The sequence below is a fragment of the Periplaneta americana genome, chromosome 4 (assembly GCF_040183065.1).
Source record: "Periplaneta americana isolate PAMFEO1 chromosome 4, P.americana_PAMFEO1_priV1, whole genome shotgun sequence".
NCBI lineage: Eukaryota > Metazoa > Arthropoda > Insecta > Blattodea > Blattidae > Periplaneta > Periplaneta americana.
Genome location: NC_091120.1, coordinates 121,110,595 through 121,123,838, shown reverse-complemented (window position 1 = coordinate 121,123,838; position 13,244 = coordinate 121,110,595). Strand labels below are relative to the sequence as shown.

Below are 13,244 nucleotides of genomic sequence, written 5' to 3'. Positions count from 1 at the left end.
GAGGAAATTAAACGCAGACTAAATATGGGAAATGCGTGTTTTTATTCGGTTGAAAAATCTTTTGTCTTCTACTCTGCTGTCAAAATATCTGAAAGTTAGAATTTATAAAACAGTTAAATTACAAGTTGGTCTGTATGGTTGTGAAACTTGGACTCTCACTTTGAGAGAGGAACAGAGTTTAAGAGTTTTTGAGAATAAGGTTCTTACGAAAATATTTGGGGCTAAGAGAGATGAAGTTAAAGAAGAATGGAGAAAGTTATAGAACGCAGAACTACACGCATTATATTCTTCACCTGACATTATTAGGAATATTAAATCCAGACCTTTGAGATGGGCAAGGCATATAGCACTTATAGGCGAATCCAGAGATGCACATGAGATGGGAGGAAAATATTACAATCGATTTGAGGGAGGTGAGATATGATGATAGAGACTGAATTAATCTTGTACAGGATAGAGACCAATGGCGGGCTTATGTGAGGCCGGAAAGAAACTGCGGGTTTATTAAAAACCATTTGTAAATAAGTATGTATAATTATTGTTCAGAATAATAACATCGTATGAGAGAATTTATATAACATTCTTTATTGTATCGTAATGAAATAAGATATAAAACTTATTCCATCTATACAGAGTGTCTCAGGAGAAACGTAAAATATTTGAGGATAATTAGAGTTAACCTACATCGATTTAACCTATAAAACTATGTCGGAAATGTTTCGGTTGGGAAGTTAATGAAGGGCGAACTTTTAAATAGGTAGAGGCATTTATAGACGCATTTCTACGTTTCAGAACATTATGATAGGATACATTATTTAAAATGCTGCATCTTGTGTCTTGCAATAAATTTATTTCATAATTAAATACAAACTGAGTGATAAAATAAAATGATTACAAATAATTACTAAGTTTGCCCTTCTGATGTTTACCCATGAAGAATTGTAATTTCGTATCAGGTCCCTGTACCCCTTTTCCTTCCGACTTCAACGAAACTCTTGGTATCTGTCAGTTTCAAATAACATATGGTAAACACAAAAAAAAACACACACACACACACAACTAGCTGAAACTCTACGATTGGGAAAACGTCGTTTGTATTCCTCAACAGCAGCCATTGCATTGCCATCACAAATTCCATAAACAAAGAGCTTGTCTGCATATTGACTATGCGAATACTCCAATTAAATATCAATTGAATGTGTATGCATTTGTGCTTATTGCGCAGGCAATGTGATGCTCAGATGCTGCCGTGTGCGAATGATCTGGTGTACACGTCAAATATATATTAGACGGAACCGCAAGACCTTCCAATATTTCCCTCATTAATTTCTCCCCAACCATTAGATTGCGGACATAGGTTAAATCGACCCAGGTTAACCCAAACTACATCATTCTGAAGTAGTTTACATTCCTCCTAAGACACTTTATAATAACGATATTGAGGAAGTTTGGAACGATGTGTGGCATTAAAATGTTCAATATTTCTCGAATTTTTACTAAATGTAGTTTACTCATTATTTTCAATTTCATACAGTGGTTTCCTCCGATAACTAATATTCTGAAATAAAAATTACTGTATAAACTGAAAAAATGTATTTTTGAATTGCAATAATGAATTATAAACTATACCTTATATAACTTCAAATAAAATTTTAAGGATCTCAAATTTAAAAAAAAATCTATTACAACATCTGAATAAATTACAGGTTTTTTTCACTTCGGGGATGCTGAGAAAATGGGTAATGAAATTAAGAATATTAGTATTATATGTTATGGTATTACGAAACACCTTACGAAATTACATTACCTTAAACATTGAATTTTAAAATTATATTTGTCAGTGATAATACATCCACACTAAAGTTTCTATTGTAATACAAAGTGACAGATTTTTAATTAGTTAAGCTTATTAACTTATATCTTAGGCCTATATGTTAATATGCCAGTACTTACCTGAGCTATTTTTTATAATATAGCTACCAAACTGACCATCGGGAGATAAAGATAAGGTATACGTAAAATTAATTTTTGCTGCTAGTTCTTTGAGTAGATCCATACAAAATCCCTTGCAGCAGTATGGACTGAAATCTGTAAAGAATACGTTTAGTTATGTAAAGCTTATTGTTTATTGATTGGTAGGATGACTAAGTAAATAAATAATATAAAAATAAATTCCATATAACCAACATGAATATAAAAGGTTATTATTTAATACTACAGAGAAAATTTTCAATTTACATAATCATACAATGAATAAACGATACGAAAATTCTGTTTACAGATCGTATTAATCACGCTCACCTTCCACTTTCCTTCTATTCTCTAGTTCAGGATTTCTCACTGCAGTTTCAAAAGGTCGACTTTCTCTCTTCCTGTTTTCTTTTCTTTCTTAACTTAGCGAGTGGTAAATCAGATATGACAACGACAAGTAGTCAAACTCTTCAAGTTTAAAAGTCTACTGTGCAAGATCTAATAAGATAGTTTAAAAATTAAACTTCATAATTATTTTCAGGAATTTTTCACCTTGCATAAATAATTGAGAGAAAAACGTTTTATGAGCTTCAGTCATTTTAATGTATATGCGTTATGGGTACGGTTTGTAATAAGTATATATTTTAGTAAAATAAACCGGTGCCATCTAATACCACTACTTTCCTAAGACATTTATAATTATGACTGCGAATTTTCCTCGATTAATTCATATATATATATATATATATATATACTGTATGTATTTGTAGGTAAACATTATAACATGAAATAATTCTTTTTTATGAATATACAGCTTGATATTTCTCACGATTTCCTTTTTGTTGGGGATGGTCCGTCCTTGGCAAAGTCCAGTCAGCATTTCGTTATAACTAAGAATGCACACTTTTTGTTCTAAGATTTAAACTGGATTCATGTATTTGTGTTGAAACACTTACTGCAATTCTCTTAAAGAAAATGTCTTTGAAAAACATAAAGTGTGAGCTCAGGGTTTGAATTAGCGTCGTGCTTTACAGGCGCTATATTCGGTTCAAGTTTTCCGAGTCCCTGTAGAACCGAAGTTCACTCTGAGGAAGTAGATATTTGATGTTTGTTCGAACTATCCCGTTCAAGATCGTTGACCTCCTCTCTCCTCCGCTCCTTTTATGTTTAGCTTTGTAAGGATGTAGAACATATCTTGTGAAGTTTTATATACTTTTAGGAAATAATAATATTATTACAAAATTATGATTAAACATCAACACAAATATCACAATATCTATCTATATATTTAATTTGAACTGTGGCGGAAAATTTCGTGAACACTATACATCCTGTGAGGTTGTGTGATGTTTCACTCGAAAGCTAATAATAATAATATTGCTGGAAAATCTAAATGGTTTGTAGCGAAGTTCATAAAAGCTTTAGTTAAAAAAAAATATATATGTGCGTCCGTCGCAGCAGAACGTATACTGTAGGACATTTGCAGTTCATTTCGTAGTGTTGTGCAGAGAACCGTGGGTCACGTAATGTACTTTATCTTCTTTTGAGTTAGTAACACAGCTTTTTGAGGTTTTTTGAAGGTCATGAATAGTATCAGTAATGTGGGGCTTTGTTTATAGGAAAGGCTACGTTTCAAATAATGAAATTTCAAACATCGTGTTTCCTTAAAATGTTCACAAACGTAGTTATCGAAGCCTTCTGTACATGCGAGATGATGACGTCACAATATCATGTTTTTTCGAGACCTCGATACCGTTTGTTCATCTTTCAACTGTCACGTATTTTTTTCGTGCTTCAATACAGTACGTGTGTTTTTCATCTGGCATTACTTAAAAAGTAATAGTGTTGTTACGTTGTGAATTTAGTTCTTCTTTATTAGTTCATTATTTTATGTGTAGCTGGTCGACCAAGAAAATGTGGTAGAACGTTTAGAAATGTAATTGCATTAAGAACTCATAAACGACTATGTAGAAAATGATGTTTGTAACAACGTTTCAAGAAGTGAAATGAAGACAGTATTATATATTACGATGTAAATATTTAAAAAAAAATGTGCATCCATCGCAGCAAAAACGTATACAGTAGGACATCTTGCAGTTAATTTCGTTTTGTTGTGCAGAGGGCCGTGGTTCACGTAATGTACTTCATCTTCGAGTTATTAATAAAGCTGTGTTAGGTTTTTTGAAGGTCTTGAATGATATCAGTAAAGTGGGATTTTGTGTATAGGAATTTTATTGTGGTTTTCAATCTCTATCAAGCAGCAGTTGCTGCTACAAGCCACTAGTATAATTTTAAATACATAACAGTGTTTACTATAGGCTTACGAACTAAAATAAGAATAAGAGGGAAATGGAAGGAGAAACTTTAAATGTACGAGAAAACACGTCCTTGTAAGGAAGTTGAGGCTGTGAAAAATTGAATTTGTGAGCTCCAAGCCTGTTGCCCACTTGTCTCACTTAGGGTTTCGCTGCTTCACTGAAGGAGCTGTAGAAAATTTCGAGGGGAAGAGCCGAAAATGGACGTAATTTACAAACTATCGACAGAAAGTATAATTACGAGTAAATTTTCCTCATAATATTCTAACAAAATATAGTTGGTCATCAGTAATAGATGAAAATAGAATAACATGCTCTCATTTTACGGGAAACTTTACATCATTCCGCCGCCGGCCGACTTCCTGCTCTCCCGACCGCAGCGTACGAAGCTAGTTCTACAAAACATCCCAGAAGGTAGTTGCTTCTGAGAATTGTATCGGAATGTGTGTGTGTGTGACCGTTGATTGTGTATTAAATAATCGATTAGGAAATTAAGCAAACGGTGGAACAGCGAATCTAGTTTCCTCGTAAAATGAGAGAACTGTATAAAATAAATTGTATATTTCTATAAAAATAATCGTTTCATTTTCAAACTATACAACATTTTAACTTGTAATATCCTACCTGTATATAAATAAATTATTAATTTTTATACTACATGCTATTTTAGTTTATAATATCTAACCTGATAACAAATAGAATAAATTTTGTTATTTTCATATTACATTTTGTCGTCATGCATAACAGACGCGTTGGGTTCATTAGTCGAGTATGGCGTAGTTCGATATTTGCTGATGTTCTCTCTGCAGAAAGAAACCTATAATGTTTGTTCAGCCATATTACAAAAATATTTCCTGCCCTCCTCTCCCATCCCTTCATGCTTTAACCGCTTAGACTTTTTTTTACAGAATGAGACGGAATGTAATGTCCTTGTTTCCGCTCTCATGTTTGAACACTGCACTACAGAAGTGTGTATTATGATATGATATGATATGATATGATATGATATGATATGATATGATATGATATGATATGATATGATATGATATGATATGATATGATATGATATGATATGATATGATATGATATGATAGGATAGGATATGATTGATACGGTACGATACGATATGATATAATATGATATGATATGATATGATATGATATGATATGATATGATATGATATGATATGATATGATATGATATGATATGATATGATATGATATGATATGATATGATATGATATGATGTTATCTGTTATGTGGGTGTGTGGGTATATGGGTTTTTAACCATATTTTATTGCTGCATGCTCCATTGTACTAAAAGTGTGCCATACTACATGCATTAGTATTTATAGAGTCTAGGCGATTTAGGCCTATACATTTGTTATCACATCAGTTTATGCTTTTCTCAGTCTTGTATTCTAATTTTATCACATATTAGGTTGTAAAACGTCAAAGTTTATGCTGTGCACAAATTTCAGAAATTGTGCTTTAAGTGTTTTTATTAGTTCACTATTCTCTAACTGCCACTGTCCGCTCGATCTCATTACACTTTTGTGAAGGTCTTCTCTCTCACTATTTAGTCTTCTGCACTCCCATGGGATCTATTGCACTGTTTGTACACTTTCCATACACACGCATGTAGGATCTTCTACAATCTTAAATCGGTGAAAATAGTCTCCGAATTTATCATGCTGTTAAATTGTGGCTGATTGGTAGTTTGGTCTTTAGTAGCTGTCATACTGTTCTGAGATATTTCTTTTATGATTCCTCCATTATTAAGTTGCTTGCCATTCTACTTCCCGTAGTTGTTCACTCGTTTCCTTTAATTCCTTGTCATTGTACTTTCCGCTATGGCGCTGTACTTCACTGGAAGATTTTTGCTGTTCGCTGCGTCTTTGGCCAGTCGGTCTGCTGTTTCAGTGCCAACATTGCCGGCGTGAGCCTTAAACCACACAAAATGAATTGTCCATTTTTTAATCTGCAGAGCGACTATGTTTTCTCTTATTTGTTCGCTGAGGCTGTTGTGCTCGCTATGATTCCTGATTACGTCTAATGTCAGTTGGCTATCTGCCTGGATCGAAGCTGTTTTTTTCTTTTGGGCTCAAATCGGTTATTCTTTCTATTTGTTCAAGGGCTTTTAGGATAGCAAACTGCTCCGCTTGATTATTAAAGCAGTTGTTATCCCTCTTCTCTTCTATAGGTGGCAGTTTTTTTTTGGATGTAACCATTCCTTACAAGTTCTTTCTTTTTCAATTTGCAGTTCTTCTCCATTTTATTTATACTTGTTTCTTTGCTTCGGGTGATATTGTAGTAGGCCTAATTTGCTTTTTCGTGAAGTTGTATTGTTATTGGAGTTAGTTTTATTATTATCCATATTGCTGCGTGGAATGTTGTATGGTATGTGTTGACTATCTTTAAGTTGATAAGCCTCTGTACTCTTTTTATTCCATTGGCATTGTTTCCTTCTTAATGCTTCAATCCACACTGGAAGTCCGTATGAAAGGGCGGGTAGGATAGCCCCTTTGCATATTATTTTGGTTAGTCTGATCTTAATCCCCAATTTATTTTCCCTGATTAAGATAGCCCATGTATCAATTTTGAGGACTTTTGGCTTACATACTCTATAAGATGCTCAAGGCGAAGTGTCTTATCGAAGATTACTCCGAGATATTTCAACTTCTCTGCTTCTTTCAGTTTCTTATTATTTACAATTATATGCCAAGTTGTTGAGTAATCGATTTGCTTCTCCTTATTAGCATGAGTTTTCATTTCTTTTCAATGAACAGCATCTTATTGTTTGTGGCTAATTTTAAAAGATTCAACATCTCAATATTTGCATTGTTTTCGATCTCTAGTCTTGATTGCCCTCTAATTAAGACTACCGCTTCGTTCGCAAAGCTATCACTTTCGTGCATGGCCTCTACCTGAGATTTGACAGGGAATCATACTGGATATTCCACAGCCCTGAGCCACAGCATGATCCTTGAGGACATCCTTTTTAAGGCTTCTTTCAATGACAATGCTATTTAATAGCAGAATGCTGCTTCTCTCATTTAAGTAACTTTTTGTCAGTTAGTAGAGATTGGTAGGATATTGAAAGTCTTTCAATGCTTTTAAGATGCTACGCCATTAGGCCGCATCTAGGCTTACCATAGCCACATATTGTTTGTTTCTCAAAGTCTCTTCTATGTAAGTTTTCACCGCCAGTATTACGTCCATTGTGCTTGTTTGTGACTTGAACCCATTTGGTTCTTCTTCATCAAATTTTGGTAATAAGATAGCGCATTATTCCATTTACCAAAAGTTTTTCGAGTACTTTCCCGGCAACTTTTAATAAACTGATAGGTCGATACTTCGTGACTGCTTCGCTTCTATTTTCCAGGTTTCACGAAAGGCACTATCCTTCCAAATTTCCATGACTTTAGAAAGTTTTCTGTTCTCAGACATTGGTTGCATATTATTGTCATGTACACTTAATGACAAAAAGAATGGGCCGACTCTTGGTCTATAGAAATGCTAAGTTCTATCGCGCGGTTCACTCGTGTAAACGCACTACACCTCAAGGCATTGCTGTAGTGTCTCTTCTTTGTAAGTCGTCCGTCTACAATGTATTCAACTTTACGAGCTGTGTGCGGCCCAGTGGTAAGATGTCTCATATCGATAGCAGAGATTATATGATTTCGGCTCCCGGTACAGTAGAATTATATTTTTATTTTAGTTTTTAATTAACTTATTAGTTTAAATGTGAAATGGCATTTGTTCATAAACTTCGTTATGCCTGCCTTGTAAAAAATATTATTTCCCATCATCCGTGGACTATTAATAGGCGAGACCTGGCCTGTATAACAAAAATACTTGCTTTACATTCTAAAAAACCGAACGCATAAATAAATAATAAAATAAACAAAAACAAACAATTTCTTAATATATTAACAAAAAATGCCTGTGGTGGGTAATAGTATCTCATCCACAAACCACCTACAAACCACCTGCGTCAACAACTGCCCTCATTCTGAGCTGCATGGAGTCCATAAGATTATGGAACAGGTCTAAATTCATGGCCACCTCCTCCCACTCATATAGAACTCTGTCCCACAATTCCTCAGCTGTCCGAACGAGTGGTTGGTCTGTCCAATTAGAGTGTAGGATCCGTTTCATTGTAGACCACAAATTTTCAATCGCATTCATATCTGGTGATTTTGGAGGCCAGTCGAACAGATGATCATTCTGCTGGACGAAATGTGTTCCTTCTGGATATCGTTCTCGGGCGGAAAGGATCATTACATTTGCCAAAATGTGTTCGTAGACTTCTGCCGTAAACCGACCGTGGATGTGTTCCAGGAGTCCTCCCCCATCGTATGACATCCAATCCCAACACGCGACGCAATAGCTTGTTGACGGATTTTTTGTCTCTGCCATCTTCAAGCGAAATGACGATACAGAACGTTTTATTAACAGACAGGAGTATTTCTTGGGAGAGAGGGAAGTTTATTATTTATTAGAGATTGGGCATATTCTAAAAGATGTCGTCACATAAATATAGGTTTGCGAGACAAATGTGAAGGAAAATTTGTAATTAAAAAATAAGATTGTAGGAGATTCGAAACTTGAACTACAACTATTAAATCGTGCAATAAACCAAGGCCGTAACGACTTACGCTACTGTGACTGTTAATATCGGTTCGGCATAAAACATGGTTTTCCTGTTTGTATTCGCTGCGGTTGATTTTGTATTTATCAATTTTATTATTATTTCACTCTTCAGAGGCTCTGATGTACCTATCTAGAATCAACCCTCCATTCGATTTTATAACATATTTTAGACTCTTAAACAAAATACAGCAAATTTAAATGGATTAATTATGTGTTACCTGGTGAATTACGGCTTTGACGAGACGAGCATGCGTAATCTTATGTATCTGGAACATCGAAATTGTCGGCGGCCCATTCTTTTTTTTTCCGTTAAGTGTACTTCGATGTTTGGTTGAATGTGAGCAGTAGTATGAGGCTAGTAATTCCGTCTATGCCTAGTGCTTTTTTATGGTTTATGTTATTTAGTATTCCTCGTATTTCTTCTGATGTGATTGGTATATCATCGGAATTTTTTGAGTAGCCTATTCCTTTTTTTCTTTCCTGATCCGTTTGTGATAATCATTTTCGTTTCTTTCTTCGTTTTCGGCTGCGAAAGCATGTAGTTGGGTTTGTCAGATAGATCCCTGGTATATGTGCCATCCATTTTCTTTAGCATTGTCAGTGTGATGGTGTTGCTAACTTGCCCGACGTCAGTTTGTACACGGCATTCCATGGATCCATTGTTGTTGTTATGCTGCAATAGTCTTGCCAAGATTTTATTTTATCACCTCGTATTTCTGATTGATACTGTCTTTTGACAGTTTCGTACTGAATTTTTCTATTTTGGCGCAGTTCTGCATCATTTCTTGTCCTCTGATATCTTCTTCTTAAAGCGTTGAGTTTTTACTAATCGGTGTTAATTTGGTTGTCCACCAAGAAACCGTCTTTTCACTGCATATCCTTGTCTTGCTTATTCTGAATGATTTTCGACTGGCTTTATCGAGAATAAGTTGCAACTTTTCAGCTACACTGTCTGAGTGGGTTTCTTTCATTACTATTCTATATAGTTTGTTGTTTATCTCCTTTGTGTTGGTTTATTGTATATTGAACTGTTCTCTAATTTTTGTAATGATGTTGGAACTATACTGTTTTCTGTTCTCGTTTGTGACTATGAATCTGGTTCCTATGAAGTTTGTCTCCTCGTTGGTTGTTTTTATCGCTATGTTGAAGGTGATCTTTCTATTGTCCGAGCAGCTCTCTTCCGTGTTGCTCCCTCATCTGCCTACATGTGGTAGTAGTTGGTTATTGCATAATGTTAGAGCATATTACTGGATCCATTTCTGGTCTCGAACATTGGTAATCTGTTGTCATTCAAAAAACAAATATATATATATATATATATATATATATATATATATATATATGGCTACCCATTAAGACTCTTTCAGTAGTTTTCCTCTCCTGTTTATCATTACATCATGCCAGAGTCTGGACCTGAGTGTGTGTATGGGTGTGTAGTTGTGTGGTTGTGTGTGGTTGTTTGTTTTTGTGTGTGTGGTTGTGAGATTTTGTGTGTGTTTGTGTGGTTTTGTGTGTGTTGTGTGTTTTTTGTGTTTTGTGTGAGTTGTGTGTTTTGTGTGTGTTGTGTTTTGGAATATACGATATGACATGATAGGACGGGACGGGATAGCATAATTGTATAACAACTTTACCATTTTCATTCTCCACCACAGATTTTTTCCACTTCGCGGCGAACATCACACATATTCTCTCTGTTTAAATAGGACATTGCTGTAATACTTACTGATGATATATAATTCTTAGGTTAAAATTCTTCCGTAAATTGGATCAGTGGCTCATTGGCTGCATGACCGATTTCTGACACGAAAAACTTACATTTATTATCAAAGCTTGTATACATTCCAATGAAATGTTAGACAGATGTTTTCTTACAGTGTTTTCCTCAGTATAGTAGACTAGGCAAGACCTGTCCTGTGAGCCTATCATGTACCGTGTCTATATCACAAGAGGATATGGAGGGGGAAGATAAGGTTTTAGTCTGAGGTGAACTTCCGTATCTGCAGATTCATGTAATATTAACGACCGTCACACCCCTTAGGCCAAATTCTATTTCTGAATGCCTAATATTTCCCTTCATGCCTACTGAACTATAAATGATAATACTAAGTAATAAATGCTACTAGAAATTATGTGCAATTTGCTATGCCTGCTTGTTTAAATTCAGAGTGTGTATCGCGTACAGATATGAAATTCCTGAAAATATTTTACCTTCAAATAAAACAGCCTTAAAAATAAATATTTGTTACCTTCTTGTGTGTTGTTGAAATGTGGACACGGAATCTCATCTGGAGCACAGCCCTCTCCATCGGGCTGCACTTCACGCACATATACAAATGGCTTCTCTTCAATTGTAAGTACTTTGAGATGAGTGGGAATCATAAATCCTGGAGGCTTTGTATGTGTTCTCCCAGGCCACAGGATGGCGTTTTCATCCAGTTTCAATCTCATTTTCTTTTGCTCCTGGATACAAGAAAACAGGACTGACATGATATGACATTATGTGATAATAATAACATTTTGATATGCTATTTAGCAATATGAAAAGATTCAAATTCAATATTAACTCTTAAGTTAATATTAAGATTTCTCTAATTACGATTTTAAAGAAGCACTAACATTTTAATATAGTGATGAAGAAAGAGTGAAACGGAGAAAGTTCTCTCCGACACTGGGATTTGAACCCGGGTTTTAAGCTCTACGTGGTAACGCTCTATCCACTGAGCTGAAAACCCGGGTTCAAATCCCGGTGCCGGAGAGAATTTTTCTCCGTTCCACTCTTTCTTCATCATCTGATGACGCAGAATTTCTGCATGGAAATATCATATGTACTTCCGTACATCGTAATATTTTAATATAGTGTTTAGAAATAAAAGATATTTAAGTAATTAAATAATAATTTTATACTTACATTTGAATAATGATATTGTCCTACAGAAATTTGTGTTTGATTTGTTTGAACGTTGACAATATCGTATTCTGCATTGATTCGGTCTCCATTATCATCAAATGCCACGTTACCAGTAGACCCATTCATAAGAGTTTGTTTTCTGATGAATCTGTATGAAACAATACATGAAGATGCGATTGAAAAATATCGATGGTGTTTAGATAAGTGGGTTGAGCCCTCATTTTTGAAATGTAACTTTTTTGTTGTAATTAGTTAAAATTTAATTACAAAACGTGAAGATATGTTTTATGACAGTTATGTTTACATTCTTTCATATACAGTAACTAATAATAATGAGCAAAAATTTAATTATAGCTGTTTCTGAAAACTTTTTATTTTGTGGTATAAGCCCTTTTACCTGAACACCGTCAATATAATAAGGTTACCGTTTGAAAATCTTCGTATTAAATGAATTTGTGTTTACTGTATTTATAATATTGTGCTTTATACAAAGAACTTTAGTAGAATCCAATGTCGGCAAATTTATAGAAAATATTTAGCACAAATTTCATTATTCTGAACTTAAACTTTGGTTTTACCAGTATTTATACTTTTAAAATAATTTTTATGGTTTAATGAGTGTGCATATTTGTTTATCTTGTATAATAATAATAATAATAATAATAATAATAATAATAATAATAATAATAATATATCGAAAGATGGCCCATCAGGTGAAGTAAATGAGTGGTACTTAATATATGAATTTTAATAAAATGTCATTATTCCCCACAACTTCAAGTATCCCATAACATTCTTAACCATGTTCGTATAGAGATTGCAGTGATAAATTGATGTTAATCCATTCCCTAAATGAAGTGCTCCTTTTCACCTATTCAAATTGAAGTAAAAGAAAAGACAAGACAATCTTATTTTCTATTAAGTTACAATAAGTGCAATCATTACCTTTTGTGAAGCTCTACTGCTTTAATAAATTTAATAGATTAATAAGAGGGGACGGATTATTAAGAATTACATAAATAACTGGATAGGTTGTTTTGTTACCTCTGTCTTTGCTACTGACTTCAGTTGGTCACTGAAATTTAATGTAGAATTTATGAATAATCAATACTATTGTTCTTTACTAAAAGAAAATAATTTTCGTAATTTAAATGTTTAATAGTATTTAGCCTAGCTTAAGAGTTTTCCATGTGTAATTCTTAAAATGTAATTTACTATCTACATATAATTATGTGTTTCTATAGAGCGTTCGAGACAAGATGTTCACTCACTATCTGTGGCCGCGCGGCTTCCGCATGCTATACGGGTCGTCCGTTTCACACTAAACGGTGACCGTAGGCTAATTTGCGGAATAATAAAAGACTTACCTTATTGTAGTAATTCCTCGGAATTATG

At 34.2% G+C, this 13,244-nt stretch overlaps 1 protein-coding gene across 3 annotated transcripts in view; it reads right to left on the bottom strand.

Moving 5' to 3' along the window:
- Nmdar1 (NMDA receptor 1) overlaps positions 1-13,244 on the bottom strand; it is a 220,822-nt gene that overhangs the window by 110,995 nt on the left and 96,583 nt on the right. For 2 of the 3 annotated variants that reach the window (XM_069823913.1, XM_069823914.1), the window contains 3 exons: positions 11,850-11,997; positions 11,188-11,401; positions 1,954-2,088 (listed from right to left, as the gene is read on the bottom strand). In XM_069823913.1, the coding sequence (XP_069680014.1) occupies positions 1,954-2,088; positions 11,188-11,401; positions 11,850-11,997 (497 nt within the window). The remainder of the gene's footprint in view (positions 1-1,953; positions 2,089-11,187; positions 11,402-11,849; positions 11,998-13,244) is intronic. The other variant, XM_069823915.1, reaches the window with a different exon arrangement.